At 36.7% G+C, this 17,988-nt stretch overlaps 1 protein-coding gene across 1 annotated transcript in view; it reads right to left on the bottom strand.

Annotated features, from left to right (window-relative positions):
• Window positions 1-17,988, bottom strand: part of LOC111925676 (semaphorin-5A) — a gene marked incomplete at its 5' end in the record, with an annotated part of 64,725 nt that overhangs the window by 24,405 nt on the left and 22,332 nt on the right. The window contains one exon of the mRNA XM_086872691.1: window positions 6,413-6,638. Within this exon, the coding sequence (XP_086728817.1) occupies window positions 6,413-6,638 (226 nt within the window). The remainder of the gene's footprint in view (window positions 1-6,412; window positions 6,639-17,988) is intronic.

The following is a 17,988-nucleotide window of genomic DNA, read 5'->3' as shown; positions in this document are numbered from 1 at the left end:
TTGTAGAATTTGTTCAAGCAAAAATTCTTCAGAAAGTAAGTGTAATACAGAACCAAGTCCTAACCTTATCACAGTTTACGTCAAATTCAACAGGAGAAGGCATAAATAGAAAAGAATCTTTCAGAGCAAGTGGTACAAAACTGAAAACTCCATCTTCTCTCATTAAACTGTGGTTTTCTTGCTTGCTGCTTCTGTTTGCAGTTTGGGCCATTTTCAGATTGCTCTATCTCCAACTCCAGGGACAGAAACCAGATTGTGCCACCTGACAAAATCCAGCATTAAGCTGCTTTTCTCAGCTTACTGCTCCCATGATAAATATATATATAGCCAAACCAGGATGCAAAGGCCAATGCCCTTGGCATGGCAGCAGCAAAGGTCTAGTTGCCAAAACAAAATCTTAGTCGCCCTTATTTAAAGCCCATCTACAGAGATAGTTGTAAAAATCTGTAAAGAGAATTATCAGTCTGCATCAATAAACTAATGAATAGTTTTCCCAAGACAGACAGAACACCTGTAAGTCAAATTCTGATCCAACCTTTATGACACATTCATTATCAGTAAAATTACAGAAAAATTAATACTGCTCTGCTGATTATTTACTTACTGCATATGCAAATATAACTGACAACCATTGCTCAATTAATTTACAAAATTCTGATATAAACCAAGATGATTTGATGATATATAAGTAAAGTTTTAAAAGTTTTTGATTGAATTAAAATAGCTTCATAAATCCACAAGTAATGAATGACATGTTAACATGAAAGTCACCTGCCCTGACTGACACAGGACAAAAAAATCTGCCCTTTCAAAAGCCTGTAATGAGACTTTGGCAGGCCTGATTCTGCTTGAAAACAGAAGCACTCTCAACCAAGTTCAATTAATTTGCCTTAAAAGTGAGTCTCTATTAAAGCACATAATTTAATAATAATTTCCTAGTCTAGCCTGTAGCTGAGTAATTCAGCCCTAAGTAAGACAGAAGTAGACATGACACCTGATACATTATATTATTTGACTGATTTGTCCTCCACTTCCAACCTTACAAAGAAAATTGAATTATTGAAGCAGTCTAGGTTAATGACTTTCGGAAAAGATAATCTGAAGCCAAAATTCAGGTGTCCTGAATAATTTCTAAATGACAGCATAAAACACTGCTTGAAGTGCAGAGGTAACAAGGATAAACAAAGATTGTTTCAGAGTTGTCACTTTCTAAAGATAGTCTGCTGTGGAGGCCAATGACTAAAATCTCCATCCCTCAGCCCTGGAGAGGAGGTAAAAAATAACACCTCCTGAGGATGGGGTGAGAGAAGGCCTCTCTCCCACACATCTTTGCAGTTATATGTTAATGAATTGTTAAGTCTGCTCCCTTACTGGTTTACCAAGTTTATGTCACCCTGTTCATTCCCCATTTACCCTATGTTACCTAGAATGTCCTCCCTTCCCTCAATCCCCATTGGCCCCAGTTTGCTGCAGTCCTCCACCCCTGTTTTCCTATTAGTTGTTCCTGTCCCTAACTCCACCTCTGCACCTTTTTTCCTGCTCCCATTGGACCCTGACACTCCAATCTGCCCCCTCCACCCAGTTTTCTTTGTCCCTGGACCCTCTTCAGTGAATTAACTTTTCCTGGAGCGCCAAACAAAGACCCGTCCCTTGCCTTTCATCTGCCTAGAGTTTTTGTTGTGCACTCTGGGCTGAAGACATGTTCGTCACTCTCAGGACATGTTGTTGTGTGACGCAACAGTCTGCAAGTTATTTGACAATATTATTGAAGCATAAAACTTATATATTCAGGCCTAAATACCTGTAAGTTATAAAAACTATAAACTTTCAAAACATAGTAAAATTGAAATAGTAAAATGTAATGGCAAACATTAATGCAATGCAAAGACAGCATATTTAAAAAACCCAAAGAGTATGCAGATGGAGGATATCATGTTAGCATGATAACTTTATTTCTTTTATATAGCTTTTCTGTGTTTAAGTATTTAAGTATAACCCCAAAGTTCCACTGAGTTGTGCTTTGTCAAGCAAACTTGAATTTGTCATCAAAGTCAGTTCTAACTTCCAGAATTCATTATGTTCTTACTCAGCATACCAAAGCTTAGCTTCAGTATGACAGTATAAGCGTATACATCTCAAAATGTACTCCTCCTGACTACAGAACATTCCTGATTATCAGCACATGTTCTATTTGTAAAAAATTCTGAATGCACTATAGATTTCCTGTGGGTAACACAAGGAAAGATTTAATCAAACTTTTCACAACAGATCATTGCCTCTAGAAGAGTAATTCAGAGAAATTCACATCCTGCCTTCAAAAATAACTATTATTACAAGGTTTGAGATAGAGGAAGCAGCAAGAACTATGAATCTAGGTGCAGATTTCCAGGTGCCTGGGGAAACAAACAAACAAAAGACTCTTTAAGACTAAAATGACTGAAATTAGAGCTATTGTCTTTGTTAATTTTTTGGAAGTTAACCTGGTCTAACTCTTGCCATGTCAAAATCAAGTGTCTTGTCTAAGCCCACCATTGCTGTCTGCATTGTACACTATGGAAAGTTGGCAGTATCTATCTCCAGAGGGTGAACTGCACCCATTATATCCAACGCTTATCTTCAATGGATCCTTCATTCCTCAGGGTGCTGAAGCTCTCTCTGTACAGTGCTACAGAGTCTAGACTTTGGTAAGATAAATTCAACCTAGTAATAACAGGCAACCTCATACTTTCTGAAATATTTATCCGTGGGTTAAAAAATGATGTTTTCAATAAAAGTATTACTGTTTATGTATCAGATAATCTTACAGAGAGCCAGCATGTTTAATGTAGATATTTAATATGTTTCATAAACACATACTAAAGCCTAGGGTAATGTAATTTCTAGATTCTGGATGCTGGATTTTACAGACAGTGCATTAAAATGTACAACAATGTACACAATCTCTTTCAGTTTATTTGAAATAGCTGTCTCTTTCCTACCTGAGCACTATATGAAAACCCAGAGGCAGGGAACAAGATTTATTTTTCTTCCCTCTTAATCAAACTTCAAATCAGAAAAGCATGAATACAGTCTGCAAATGCTACTGCTTACTTGATTGAGATAGAAATCTTACCACACTCAGGAGGAGTCTAGTGGGTTTCTGGCAAGAAGTTCTATCTCTAAGCTCAGACTGCAAAGTTTGCTTTGCTAGCATCTGACAGTGAAACTTTTTTCTGTTTAACATGGTGTGACTATAGTCGCACTGTGGGAGATTACAGGCAATGAGAAGATTTCTAACAAATGGCTCCTATCTGCAAGGAACAGAGAACTGATCTCTGCAGAACACATCTTCGGTAATGAGGTATGCCAAGCATTCTGTGCAAGAACTTACCTTTCTGTAAAAGCCAGAAAATTGCAACAATTCAACATGGAGATAATGAAAATAATGTTTCACAGTATCCAGGCTCCAGTCAGGTGGAAGTAAGTTACAATGTTTTTCTTGCTATCTAGCCAGAAATGGTGAAGGTGTCTACCACAATTCATGATTTGCCACTCTCATGACTTCCCTCTGTTTCAAAAGATACAGCTCTCTACATGACTCCTATTCATGTATTTTCTTCTAGTGAAATCAAGGAGTAGTAGTGGTGGTGTGTTGGCCCACATCTAAACCTGGGAACAGGGAAGTGCTCCTGAATCTTGCAGTTTAGATGCAGTCAGCAAATTTCATATCATCAGCAAGTCAAAATGGTGCCCCCTCACCTCTCCCTCAACAAATGATCCACTCCATACTGTTCTGACATCCATAATTGAAAATGACTATGCAAACAGCCTCAAAATAAAATGTGCTATTTTCACCAGAAGTGTATTGTTTCATTCAGCCACTTGGAACACTGATTGAATATCCCCTTTCATTACAGAACAATTAAAGACTCACTGGCCAGAAAGAATCAAAGAATGACGGCAAATTAATGACAAAGCCATAGGGGCACTCACTCATAGGAAGAACAGACAGATGCATAATAGTTTCTGCCCTGTCAAGTACTCAATAAAAAGTGCTTAAATATTCAGTAGTTTTGGAATTAGTCAGCAAAAATCCTTCACCCAGATAAATATTTCTATTACTATGCAACAGGGTTGGGGCCATGCACATACATTGCTCCAGTGATGAATTATTTCTAAATTAATCATAGCAGCAGCTTCAGCAAGATGCAACAAAAAAATTACAATGTCAGGAAATTCAGGAGTATTCAATGTCAGTATTCAGGAGTATGTTCAGAAGCAAAAACCCCCAAAAAATCCCAAAAAAACCCAACAAAAACAAAACAAAAGAAGACAAAAACCCCATAATTTCAAGCTGACCAAGCAAAAAATACACCTGAACCACCATCCCTGCCCCCATCACTTGCACACTGAAAAAATGCTTTATTTAACAAATTGTAGGGGTTTTTATATTATTAGACTATTATAAATATTCTATTTATAGAATAGAATAGGTTATATTATATTATTATAGAATTAGATAATGATAATATAATAATATACAATTATATTAATGATGTTATTATATTATTGTTATATTATTATTATTATTATATTCTTATATTCTGCAGGAGTCAACTAATGCATCCACCTCCAGGAGAGGTCTTATATGATCATGACTTCAGAAGTGAGAGAGGTGTCTCCATGTCAAGTTTAAAATTCTTGCAGCAATGTGATCTCTAACAAACTGTCTCTTCTCTGGTTTGCCCTACTGACCTCCTCTCTTGTCATGCATTGGCTTTTGTATACTTCTTTCTTACATGCTGCCATTTCAGCTGTCAGACCAGATTATATTTAGATCTTCCTGTAGCTTTACTTCTACTTGTGATAACTTCCTTAGTCTGCACTACCTTAATAGAAAAATACGCTTTCTCATTTAATCTCATGAAATTTTAAAAATGTATCATTCATGTCTAAGTGCTGGAAGACAGCAAAAAGCAGCAGCACCACCTTGGAGTCTCATTAAGGACAAGTGATAGGTCATACACCAATTCTAGCACAGCAAAATCGTTGCTCACTACAAGTCTGAAATTTAGTTTGAATGAAAACAGACTAGAAGAAATACTTGTGTCAACAGTTGCTCAATGCCAAAATTTGCCTTGCTATGCAGACCTAAATGAAGCCCAAACATTTGACACTGTAGATTATCTGAAATGGGAATGACATAGAGCACAAAACTAAGTTTTATCTGGAGTACCATGGGTTTTGTTTTATGATTTCACATACTTCATGACTATATATTTCTTAAAAAAATTACTAACATCCTGCCCCCTCCAAAGAGACACAGATGCCAATTGAATCAATAAAGGTTTTGTACAAGATGAAGGGGATGGGGGGAGAATGGAGGTTTCTAACCTATTATCATAGAAGCCAACTCTGCAGCCTTCCCCACTATGAAAACCTTGATATGTAAACCAAGTACCGGCAAGAGCTTAAAACTGACTTTCACAATAGTTGGTCTGTCTGAAAAATACTAAGAATTATAAAGTCCAGGGACTCAGAAACTCCTTGTGGAGCCAAATGCCTTCAGTTATACTTTTTTTTTTCAGCTAGCCTGGGTCTTGTGAAGATACAAGAGATTATGTAAGTGGAAAGCTTATATATGGCCTATAAATATTATAATATAATAATAAAAATCAGTATTTTTTAGATTATATGACTAAAATATAATACTTTAAAATACACACTGATATACAATTAAAACTAAATAATTAATGAAATGCATTAATAAAATTAGAATGACTGTCACAATTTATTCTATTTTTAATTTTTTTATACATAGACAGAACTAGGTATTACTGATGGGAAAAGAAGAAAATTCTGAAACAAATTAATTCCAATTTAAAGTCTTCTAAATTTGAAAATATTTTGAAATAATTTATAATAGAAATTTTATAATAGAAATAATAGTTTTATAATAGTTTTATAATAGAAATTATCCAGTTCACAAACTCCTTATTTATTTAAACACCTGTATGCATCTTAAAGTTGTTAATTTCTAACTACTGAGGAAAAGTTCTTCTTAGAATATTCTATATTCTAGAAAAATATCTTGTAAATACATTAATTTTGCACAAATTCACCCCTAGTAAAAGCTTGGAGGAGTATAAGGGGTAATAGAATCTTACAAGAACAGGATTATTGTGAAGAGAATTAAGATAACCTGGCAAATCTCATAATTGGTGGTGAAAGACACTTGCTTAGTCTGAATGATGATGCTACCTCCAGAAGAACTACAGGCTAGGTTCCCTACTGGGATCATTATGCCATCCTTTTAATTATCAGTTCTGTTACACATAACACCAGCAAGCAGAAACTTCCATGCTGTGCTGAAAATGGAACTGCAGACATGTCACTTGCAGGAGGCATCGTGAGCCTGTGTTGCTTTGCTCACCATCTGTCCAGCATCCACTGGTGCCATCACTGGAGCAGTAGCGCATCTCAATGCGCTGCCGTCCCACCTCCAGCAGGTTTGGGTCAGGCAGGCGTGCCTTGCAGGTGTATCGGAAGCGCTGCTCGTAGTGACCACCATTGTCTGAAATGTTCACTGGGGTCCAGGGGGTCCAAGGAGTTGTCTTTTTTAACTCAGGGCATGTGTTGGTGTTACAAGGCTGATATTCCTGAAAGAAAAAGGTCATCATAAACATAATCATCAAATACGACCTTAGAAACACCCCAGAAATCCTCAAAGCAGACAAAAAGGAAACCTTTTAAATAAATCGTCTGAAATTTTTTCAACATTTTCAATAGCATTGATCATCAATGAACTTTTAATACAAGTCTCAAGCTGAAAGTGTTTTTTCAGCTTCTATGCAAAGCACGGTACCACAATGATAAAAGTAATAATATACCAGTACAAATTAGATTTATCACATCCATAAAAACAGTAAATCAAACACTCCAAGTACCATAATCAAGCATATCCTTTATAAATTAATAGCCCCAAGTAAGGTGAAGCTAAATATGCTGAAGTTTTTTAATTAAGAAAAATTCTGATAAAGTGCAAGTACATGACACAAACTGGAAAATAATTCCTTAGTAACATCTAGTGGCATATGAATAAATAAAGCACTGTCCATTTTGCATATTGCTTACATACTTCAAAAGGGACAACAAATAAAATATGTTTTATATTACAGATTCTGGCTCCCTGAGGTGCATGTTACTCATAGCTCCAGAACTGCTAAACCTCTCCTCAGAAGCAAATTCCCTGTGAAATGATATGCACTGGTGGAGTCCATCAGGGCCTGGGAAGAAGGATCTCCTTAGGTTAGGATGAGCAAAAACTCACCCTCACTGTCCCCTGGGAAGTTGTATGTTAATATTACTAGAAAGTTTTATGGGTTTTTTTTGTTACTATTGGGTGAAATTTGTCACATTTTTTTTGCATATTCCTAATCCCCATTTGCTATTGGACTGTTACCCTCAGACTCTGCCCTTAAACTACTTTATATTAAGTTACTGTTTCCGCTCTGGATCTTGCCTTTTTAGTGCATCCCTATAGGTTGTACAGTTTATGTGTTCGTTGTTTTTGCTGTTAAAGTACTTCTTTTTGAGTCACTAAATCACGGCTGTCCCTCATTTCACTGCCACTCTTATTTGGACCTCACACTGAGAGTCCCCGAGGTAACACTTGCCAGACCATCCAGGCCTGGCATGCTACAATGCACAAAAAGGAACAGATGACATTTAAGAAACCAATGTAGAATTGCCAGTATTCTCAGAAATGCAGACCTGTCAGTATTCTCAAGCCCCATGATCTATGTCTTCTGATGAGTATCATCATGGTCTGTAGGTCCTACCTATTGTCGTGGTTTTAAAGTAGTAACTAAAAAAATTACTAGAAAACTTACTTATTTCTTGCTGTGAGATATGGATTAGAACAAGGGCAAAACAGGCTTAGAACTTAAAAGGAATAAAGAAAGTTTATTAACAAAACTACAAGAATAAGAACACCAGAATAAACTTCCAGAAAACTCCTTTATCCTCCACTACCCAACCATTTCCTTGTTCACATGACAACATAGAGACAAAAGACTTTGGAACTCTGGTGTTTAAACAGTCCCCAATTCCTGCTAGAATCTTTTCATCAGTCTCTGTAGGGAAACAGAAGTCTTCTCTGCTAATCTATGGAGTTTCTCACAAGAAAACTATTTCTGTTATAGCTTTCTATTTTTCTGATGCCAGCTGCCCAGAAATCTGTCATCAGATTTTCTCCTCCCATTTCACATCACTCTGAGGTGTGTTATGGGCCATGAGTCTAGGGATGTCATTTTTAAGGATGAGTTATTCAAAGGCAAAAGTTCTTTTCATCTGTCTCTGTGAGCTTCCCTGGAAAACAGAAATTTTCTCTTTGCCTCAAACGGCCCCAAATCTTCAACTATTACTTGTCCCCTTCTGTTCCAGCACCTCACTATATCATAATTACTCCACCTTTTGCTCAAAATCCAAAATTTAAACACTCCATTCCTTCCCATATACTATGTCTTGAATTAAAGTTTTTTCAGAACATTATTGTCCATCTCCATAGCTTTAACAGAAAAATATTTCAGCTTAATTAAAGCATCTCCTTATTATCTACCTTTTCTGAAGCTTAATTTTTTTCTTTACTGTCTCTGATAGTTTATAAAGTCTCTTTACATGTTGATTTTTCTTTTTCTTTCTCTGGAAAAAAGGGATTAATCTGCAAGTCTCATCTGGGTAATGGAAGTGTTGAAATCTTGCCCGGGCTTTGTAGATGGTTCTGTGATCTCTGCCGGAGCAGCACCTGGAGCTGTCTTTGATGGAAGATTCTTCATGGCTGCTCTAGAGAGTGTGGTCACTGTCTCAGCCCGCCGCAGGTCAAGAGCTTTTTTTTTTTTTTTTCCTTTCTTTGCTCGGCAGTCTCTGGTGCATTCAGTCAAAAGCTGCAGCCAAGCCAGGGACTGGCCTGGCCTGGCCAGAGCCCAGGGCAAGCCCCGCAGGCCCCATCTCCCGGCCGGGAGCCGCGGCAGGCTCAGTCCAGCCCCTGCCCGGGCCACAAGGCCTGGGCAGAAAAACGGGAGGCAGCTAAATCTCAGTTACCTTTCACAGCCGGGAAACAAAGAGACAAAGAAATTCCCAGGCTTAAGTCTTAAGGTGGTGTCCGCAGGTTGATCTCACTTTTCAACGGTTAAAACTGCTGTCAGTTCTTAGAAATGGCCAGCTATTGGCTAGGAAAAAAACTCTCATCAGCCTTGTAATAAAGAATTGAATGAATAAAAATTCAAAGAAAAGGTTTAAATAAAGTATATGTAATTGTAAATGATGAAAAATATGAAATGAGAAATCCTCCTCCGGGTCGAGGCAGGATTTCTCTCCAAAGCTACAGATTGCAAAATCCACCCAGATAACGAGCCCCGGCGGACACATCAACTTGGAGGAAAAGACAGGACAAAGGCCATCATAAGGACAAAGAGCTAGCCTGAAAGTCTACCTCCGGACCTGGGCAACGCCCGGCCGACTTCTGCCGGAGACAATCAAGTTAAACAAAGGAGACAAGTCCCAGGAAGATAGTCGTCGCTAGGACTGAACACCCCGCCCGCCAAACCTATGCTGAAGTAAAGCGATCAAGAAAGACAAAGGGGGAACAACCCCGCCGAGATATCCATCGGCACCAGCCCGGATCCCTCGGTTCTGCCCTGATGAAATATGTTAAATTACATACAGAATCACTTTGCATTTGAGGAGACTCTGCCCGGACACTTACTAACTCTATTTTCCAAGCCAGGAAATCCATTCACCTGGCAATCAGAGACACTTGGTGAATGGAAACTGATTGGAATTCTAGCCTGGGGACACAAAATCTCTATAAAACCCCAGGCCGAAAAACCCTCAAACGTGGATTTGGGAGCACCTATACCTTGCGTATAGACCCTGTCCACCCAGCGCTGCGCTGTTCATTTTATTGTGGTTTTTCCTCGCTGTTTTGCTGTTTATTAATTTATAATAAATTCCTCTTTTTTTATCCTTAATCTGCCGTTGCATTTATAACAAGCCTCCAGCACTTTTAACTTCCTTAGGTGTTTCTCTTTGTTTTCTTAAATGCCAGTCTATCACACTATTCATTTTCCAGAATAAAATATACTTCATCTGATGCAAATTCTTTGTAAAATATATAGATTAAGTTAAACAACCATTGAATATCAAAATAAATTCACACTGACAAATGAATAAAGATGGAAAGAAATAGGCATCAGTGGGAAAACTTCTAAATTTTCTCTCTAGCTCTTGCCTGTTAGAGAGTGAGAAACTGAGCTCTTTCTGAAAAGGAGCCTATTAAAGTTTGTAAATACACTAATGGAATAATAGAAATAATGGTTTTATCATATAGTGCAACCTCCTTCTTCCATAACCTCTATAACTGGTACCAACATGGTACCAGTTGATACCATGTTCTAATAATCAATAGGTTACCTGCTCCTCTCTTTCCCATGGTGATAATGTCCTTTTTTTCTTATACTTTCCTCAGTTCACTACCTCTTCTCAGAGACAGTTTAACTCATGAACATACCCAGTTAGGTTTAGAGCAATAACTTTCAACCCATATTTTAATTTAAAATCTGTGTTACAATTTCAAATCTGAAAGTTTATTATCTGAAAGCCTCTCTAATTTTTCCATCTGTTAGAGTTGGAAAAGAAATACCCAGGAGTCCCTGTCCCACTAATACAGTCATACACCAGAGAACGCACTACTATGTTGAGGATTCTCAATTTCTCAGGCCACACAGACTTGTGACAATTTTGTGCTTTCACAGTTTTGTGTTACTTCAGAAATAAAGAGCTCTTAGCCCAAAGGCTTCAGCTGGACTACTCTTGTTCCCTCCTGAGGGCTGTGCAAAGTCCTTTCCTACCTTAAAACCTGTCCGATCACTTCTATGGCAATCACAAATCATACTCAGGCACCATTTAGGAAAGATGATCTACCTTTCTGGGATCCAAGTGTCAGCCTGCTCTGGTTTCTGTCTCAGAAGACAGCAAAGAACAAGCAAACTATCTGGTATTAGGTACGACAGGGGAAGTAATTACTCCATGCCTCCTCAGGACTCAACTCTTTAAATCAGGTGTGTTTTAGACTTAGGACAGAACATGTATGACTGTTCTCCTTGCAGCATATGAACTATAAAAAAATAAATCATTAAATCTGCCTTTCTCTCTCCTTTTCTTTTTTCTGTTTTTTTAAGACGACTAGCACTGATGAGTATATCACTTTCCTGGATCAGCTGTTGTGCTATTTAGAAATCCGCAAAGCTAACAAATTGCAAGTTAATATGAGGCCGAATTTTCCCCTTAATTTAATTTTTCAGTCACTGAATTTTGCTGTGCCTTTATCAATGATGCTGAGAGTGTTTCCCAAACCTACAAAAAAAATTTCATGTCCATGTATGCATACATAATGATAAACTAAGCTCAACTTATTAAATCTAAGCAGGATTTAAAACCTGATCTCCAGGTCCTGTGCACCCCAATGTCTTCAATTTGTCCTATTTCCTGATTTTCCTTAAGACTGGATACCAAAATATGACTTGGCATTCTAGAAGAAGTAATACCAATACAGCATGCATGCAAATCACCACATATGTCTGACAGTCTGACTTTAATATTGAACATTATTGCATTAGTGCTTTTTCCTTCCACAATATTAACAAAAAGTCTAAGTAGACACAGTTATCTTTGATAGCCTGTCCTTTTCTAAATCACAGCTTAACAACTACCTCTAGTTTGTTAGCCCACACAAGAGGCTGTTAGTATTTGGCAATATTAAAATATGTTTTATTAGCTTCTGCAATTATCTAATATATTAATTACTACCTTACCAATCTCTGTCCTGTTCAAGCTTTACTGAAAATGTCTTATAAAACTGTCTAGACTGTTGATAAAAATGTTAAGTGCTATTGACCCGAGAACTGGTTTCAGGCAGACTCTACTAGACACATCCCAGTAATTGACACCACATTTTTCAATTTGTCAATGAACCAGCTTTTAATCCATTTAACATTTGTAACATATTTCAGATTTTTGAATCAAATTATTTTCTGTTGCAAAGATAAATGTCTTGGAAAAAGAGATGTGCTGTATTACTTTCAAACATCTTGGAACCCAAACTCTTTTCTATTAGTAAGTAACCTGGAAAAAAAATCAACCAGTACAGTAGCTACTACAATGTTTATTTCAATATAGTCATGATAGTCTAAAAGCTTCAGTTCTTCATTTACTATTGATTTTTGTACTGATATTTTTCAGTCAAAACCAAAAGCTACTAGAAATATGAGAGCTTTCTTTATAAGACATGGCATAGAAAGCTGAGCGTCATGTAAAGCAGAATATGTAATTCTGGAAGAATTACAGAGGTATGCAATGAAGCCTTTGCCAAATAAATATAGGTAGTAGAGGAAGAAGTTAATTTAGTGGCAATATATTGAATGTTGCTTTCCTAATACACTTCTGAGATGAACACATCAGTTTCCTTGCTTCTAGAAAGACAGACTGGCAGTGTTCAGTGTGCTTCAGGATGTGTAGTCCCTTCTTGCACCCTGACAGAAAGCATTCTCCTATACTGTTACCAGTATAGAAAGAAAAATGTTCCTGAAGAGTGTCTGTGAAGACCGTTTGTAAGTTTTTCCTTTCTTCTTGCTTGCTGCATAGTTTTATATGACAGTTGACTGCTATCATGCTTGTCTATTCAACACTGGATAATAACCATGAATGGCTCAGAAAGTTAAGGAAACAAAAGGGCATATAGTTTAACCAGAGAATATTTACAGCAGTAAATAGTCTCTCCAAGAGAAAATTCAGAGAACTATCACCAGAATGGATGACTCCTTGGAGTTTTGGTGCTAAAAATTACCTGGCAGAGCCCACTGGCTGCTCTCACAAACAGTGAGTGCTGCACTGCTTTACTGACTACCACATCTGCCGTGGAGGAATCAAAAACCACACAGTGCTTGTTGAGAACACTGACGTGATCTGATGCTGAAAACTCTGGTAAAAGCAGAACAATGAATTTACCCTGAATTACCTCAGATGTGGAAGTGAGGAAAGGGGGAGAGAAAAGGCATACTCCAGATTACACATGGATATATTAAATGATGCTAGCATGAGGACATAATCTATCAGGAAAGAATAGAGAGGTAAGAGAGAGGGAGTATGGAAACTAGTACCTTAGCTTGGTTTATCTTCCTCTTATCACTTTGTCCAATGCTTGAATGATTTATCCAAGAGGGATTTCAAGAATATGGGCCTCTCCAAAGCAATTCTACAAGCTAGAATCATGGGCACATTAATCAAGTAAACACATGTAAGTCTCAGATGAATAAAAGTTTCAGATGGAACACTGAGGTCTCATCTCAGTTGTAAGACAGAGCTAGAAAAGCAGTGAAGCACTCTGCTTCAATAGTGCTGCTGAGAGGAACGGAGACAGCAGCTGCTAAACTCCACCTCTGACATTCCACAGACTGAAGGGAGAGATGGAGTCAAGCTAGCATTTTATATTCCCGAGTATTTTTGCATAATGGAAAAAGGATATTAACATCATGTTTTTTACTAAGTACTATTTAGAATTATTTGGTTATATTATTTTAGAAAAGGACAAGTAAAATGTAATTTCAAACTAGAGGGGACTATTTTAAATAGCGCTGAACAAAGCAACAAAACTCACTGTTTTCTCCTGGAGGACACGGAACTGACAAATGTTTTTTTGCCTCTGCATTGCTACTTTAGTCAAATTCCTAAAAATTTTGAGAATCTCTGAGATTTTTACAACTAGTTTAAATTTGATGTTAATTAACCAAAAACATGATACTCTGATATCTCCTTAAAAAACTAGACCAAAATATTACCTACATTTGAAGTACCTTTTTTTTTCATTAAAACCAGAATTCAGACAGAGTTCTGTTCCCATTTATATGTTTATATTATGGAGAGATTTCTCCTGACAAGCTCTTATTTATTTGATGCATGTAGTGTGTCTATGTGGAATGCACTTCTTTAGTTCATCTGTGTTTTTCTTTCTCACCTGTTAGTGTGACAAACAAAGCAGCTAAATCAACACTGACAGTGCATTTAAATATTTTCAGTCCAAGAGTTATCTTTTATGATTTTCTTTCAATATATTGTATTAGTTCTCAAATATTGTTTGAATCACCAAACAATCAATTGATTAAAAAGTACTTAGAAATTTTTACTTTTTGTTTCATTACTCTGAACTTCAATTTGACTAGCCCAAAATAATTCTTCAGGTATTGACACCAGGAGAAAAGAGTGTTGCTGATTCATAAGTCAAATGGTGTAGAATGTCTGTCACCTGAGACAAGACAGGGCTGTAAAATATGAGAACCTCAGTCTCTCAGCCATCTCTCAGTCTCTGAGTTTGTGACAGCAATATGTAGTTAAAAGAAAGGATAACTCTCACATGTACGAAAAAGCAAAGGCCAAGCCAAATGCAAAAGGGTTATAAAACTCCAGAGAAAAACAGTTCCCATGTAGAGGGGGCCTTGTTTATACATCAAAATGTAAATTTTGTGAAGGACTAATACACCTTCTCTTTCTCCAAGAACCAAAAGAAAGATAAAATTTATCTTCCAGTGGTTGAAAACCCCAGAAAAATCACTAACTGAACTTTAAAAAAGAAATAGTTAATTTATTTTTACTACAGAAATGTAAAGTTTTTTCTATTTAAAGAAGCATTATCAAACTAAAACAAACAAATGACAAGTCCATGATCATATTTCTATTTATTCCACAGTTTAAAAAGCCAGGTTCTTCAACCAAATACCATTAGATATACCTTAGTTGAGAGTAATTTTGCTGCTACCATACTATGGCAAAAGCATGACATGAAAGAACACTCAAACCCTGTTAATTTCAATCCATTAAAAAAATATCTTCTACCCTGTAAATTTCACAGCTATATTTGGAAAACAAACCCTAAAAGTATTTCTGAGATCCCCACTGTATTTTAACCACACTTAGAGATACTAGTTTGTAGACAGTGTTCTTGCTTCAGTTGATCCATAGGAGGAGTTCTTCTGATTCCAGTGGAACCAGGACTGCAGAGACTATTGCTTACTGCAGGTGCAATCCTGCAGCAATGTAAAGTAGAAAATTGTGTCCAGAATAAGTTTTAAAAATATTTTGATGGATAGAGGGAGAAAAATAAGTTTCTTCTGAACCAAAAAGATGTGGGTTTTGTCTGCAAATACTGACTGCACACAACTTTTTGATTCAGTTTTGTGTATTTTAAAGAAAAGAATTGGAAAAATCCCCACTGATGTAAAGAGCAATTTAAAAGGAATTAAAGGCTGGATTTGTGTGGACTTGTCCCTTTTCCCTGGAGGAGCCCAAGGCCCTGTGTGCTGGTCAGTGGATTAGGATAGTTCAGGACTCAAATCCTTCCTAAGTTCAATATCCCTAATCTTACTTTAATAAGGAAAATTCCTACTTTCATCACCTCTTCATAAACCCATCAGATTTTGGAGTGTACAAAGCTACCACTTTCCTTTTTCTACCAGCCATTTGTGTAACTCCCCACTTGAAAGCTACAATTTATGTCAAACTCATCAAACTTTCCCAAAGGAAATTGCTACTGCCAAAAATTACTGCTTTGCAGGTAAATTGCTGCTAAGGAGATTGGTGTCCAGTGGTCATTTTCCCCAGTTCATAGTCAGGAATCTTACTGTAAATTCCACCTTGTCTGTGGTTTTGTATACAGTGTTACAATCTGGCATATAAAAAGCATGCCTCTTGTTCTAGCAGCTCCACTGTGAGGTGGGAACCACCAAAAGTGGGGGTCAAGAAGCTGGGAATGTCACTACATGAACCCAATAAAATCTGAGAAAATCAGAAGAGCCTGCCAGAGGACTAAGGATTCAATTGAAAGAAAATAAATTGAAAAAAGAGGACTGAGTGTTGCCATTTAGACTGCTACAAAGAAAGGAAGTATAAGATATTACTTACCTGATCATAAATAATCAAGGCTGAAGGGATTGTCCACCTAAAAATAACTGCACGGATTACCAAAACTGACTCAAAAGTGATTTCTGTATTGACACATAGTGAAGGCCTCAACTGCCATAGGAAAGCCAGGACAAAAATCTGAGCAACATCATGACAAGTAGATGGTGAAATATAAATATCATTAAAGGTAAATGATGTGTTACTTGTAAATTAATCAAAATTAATCTTTTCAGTATTTAAAATCAGCATTTAAATAGCAGCCATGAAATACATATTAATAAACTTAAAGAGAGGGAATTCAATTTTACTTTTAGAGCTAGGAATGTGCCATTTGAAAAGACCAGGAAAATAAATTTAGTTTCCCTAATTACTCAGTACTTTGTAAGTGGGAAAAAGGAGGTTGTTCAAAATTCCATTTTGGGAGGTATGATCAATGAGTGGGAAAAAAGTGACTTCCTGCAGTTCAGGGAGCTACTGCTCAGCTGGGCCATGCTAACAATCTGCACACGTGGCTTCATTCATTACAAGTGCAAATGCAAAGGAAGGAGGATTAAGTCAGATGGAAAGTGGGTGATTTGCTTTGCTGTAATAACTCAGCTGTTTGCAACTAGTTTCAAATACTTACTGAGAGGAGTAACATTTCTAATGTAGGCCCTATAATTCCTGATAAAAATCTTCTAAATTGCTGAAACAGTTATTAACTTAAAATATATTTTTTAAACTGCTGGAAGTCATGGCTATCCAAGTATTTATTAACTGAGAGTTAAAAATTTAGGAGATAATTCAGTAGTCAAAAGGGCATAAAAAGGTAATCAACTCATGAATTTTAAAAGAGTGCTGCTTCATAATCACTGCAAATCTCTTATTACTTATAAATTACCTTAATCTCGTGTTTTCCTTCATGTAGATTTCTAGAAAGACAAAGAGAGCTATGTTCTTGTTGTAAAAGGAGATGCCTAACAACAAATTTTTAAACACCAAAAGTGGAAGAATATCAGGAATTTCAGTTTCCACAGGCAACACCAGAGTTACTTGGCTGCTTTGTGACCTGAAAAAAGTTTGATTCTTAGATACCTGATGCTTGGATTCACCCAGTGCTAGCTACAATATGTGCCAATGCAGCAAAATAGCTCCTCTCTTTAACAAGGCAGTTTCAAATTAGGCCCAGCTATAAAGTAGTTCTTGAAATGTACACACTGACACATTTAGCTCCATCATATTTAAACCTGAAAAATCAACCATGTGAAAAACCTGCTGCCAAGTGATGCAGAAAACTAAAACAGTCATTATTATTTTATATCTATCCAGATATCAATCTTTCAGATACTTATTAATTTATCCTCAGTCATTCATTATATAATCAGTGCAGCCTTATATCACAAGTAATGCTTTTACCAGCCTACAGTTCATCATTGATCTTACTTTCTACAATGAAACAATCTTTTAGGTTCAGCTGAACTATCACATTTTAGAATCAAAATATGAGGGAAAAAATGTATCTACTAATCTGGTGCATCAAAACTGAACTGATAGTGTGAAAGTATTATCTGTTTATGCAATCATTTAGCATTCAATTGCAGCTCATTTACTTGTTTTTTTTGGGCTTTCCCACATTAATTATAAAGATTGATAAATAGTACTTTATAAAAAAATGGAAGCAAAATTTGAGAAAACTAATTTTGGGAAGAGCTGAAATCTGTTTTTGCTCTGAAAAGCTGATTATCATAATATTTGGTTACTGTATTTTTTGCTTAAAGGGTGACTTAAATGATAGATCAATCACTGGAGGGTAAAATCTAATAATGTCACCACTCCTGAGATAACACTTAAAATGTTAGAGCGTTTACTAAATAACAAATGTGTAAGTGATGGAAATGGTAGAAACTGAATAGATGTGGAGCCATGAACTTTAATTCAGAGTTGTCAGTTCAAAGCTAGGAGCTGCAGTAAAAAGCAGAACTGCTTACTGAAATGCATTAAACTGTGGAATTATTTAAA

Source organism: Cyanistes caeruleus, unplaced genomic scaffold (assembly GCF_971803275.1).
Source record: "Cyanistes caeruleus unplaced genomic scaffold, bCyaCae1.hap1.1 HAP1_SCAFFOLD_74, whole genome shotgun sequence".
Classification (NCBI taxonomy): domain Eukaryota; kingdom Metazoa; phylum Chordata; class Aves; order Passeriformes; family Paridae; genus Cyanistes; species Cyanistes caeruleus.
The sequence above is the reverse complement of the archived record's forward strand: the minus strand, read 5'-3'. Positions and strand labels throughout refer to the sequence as shown.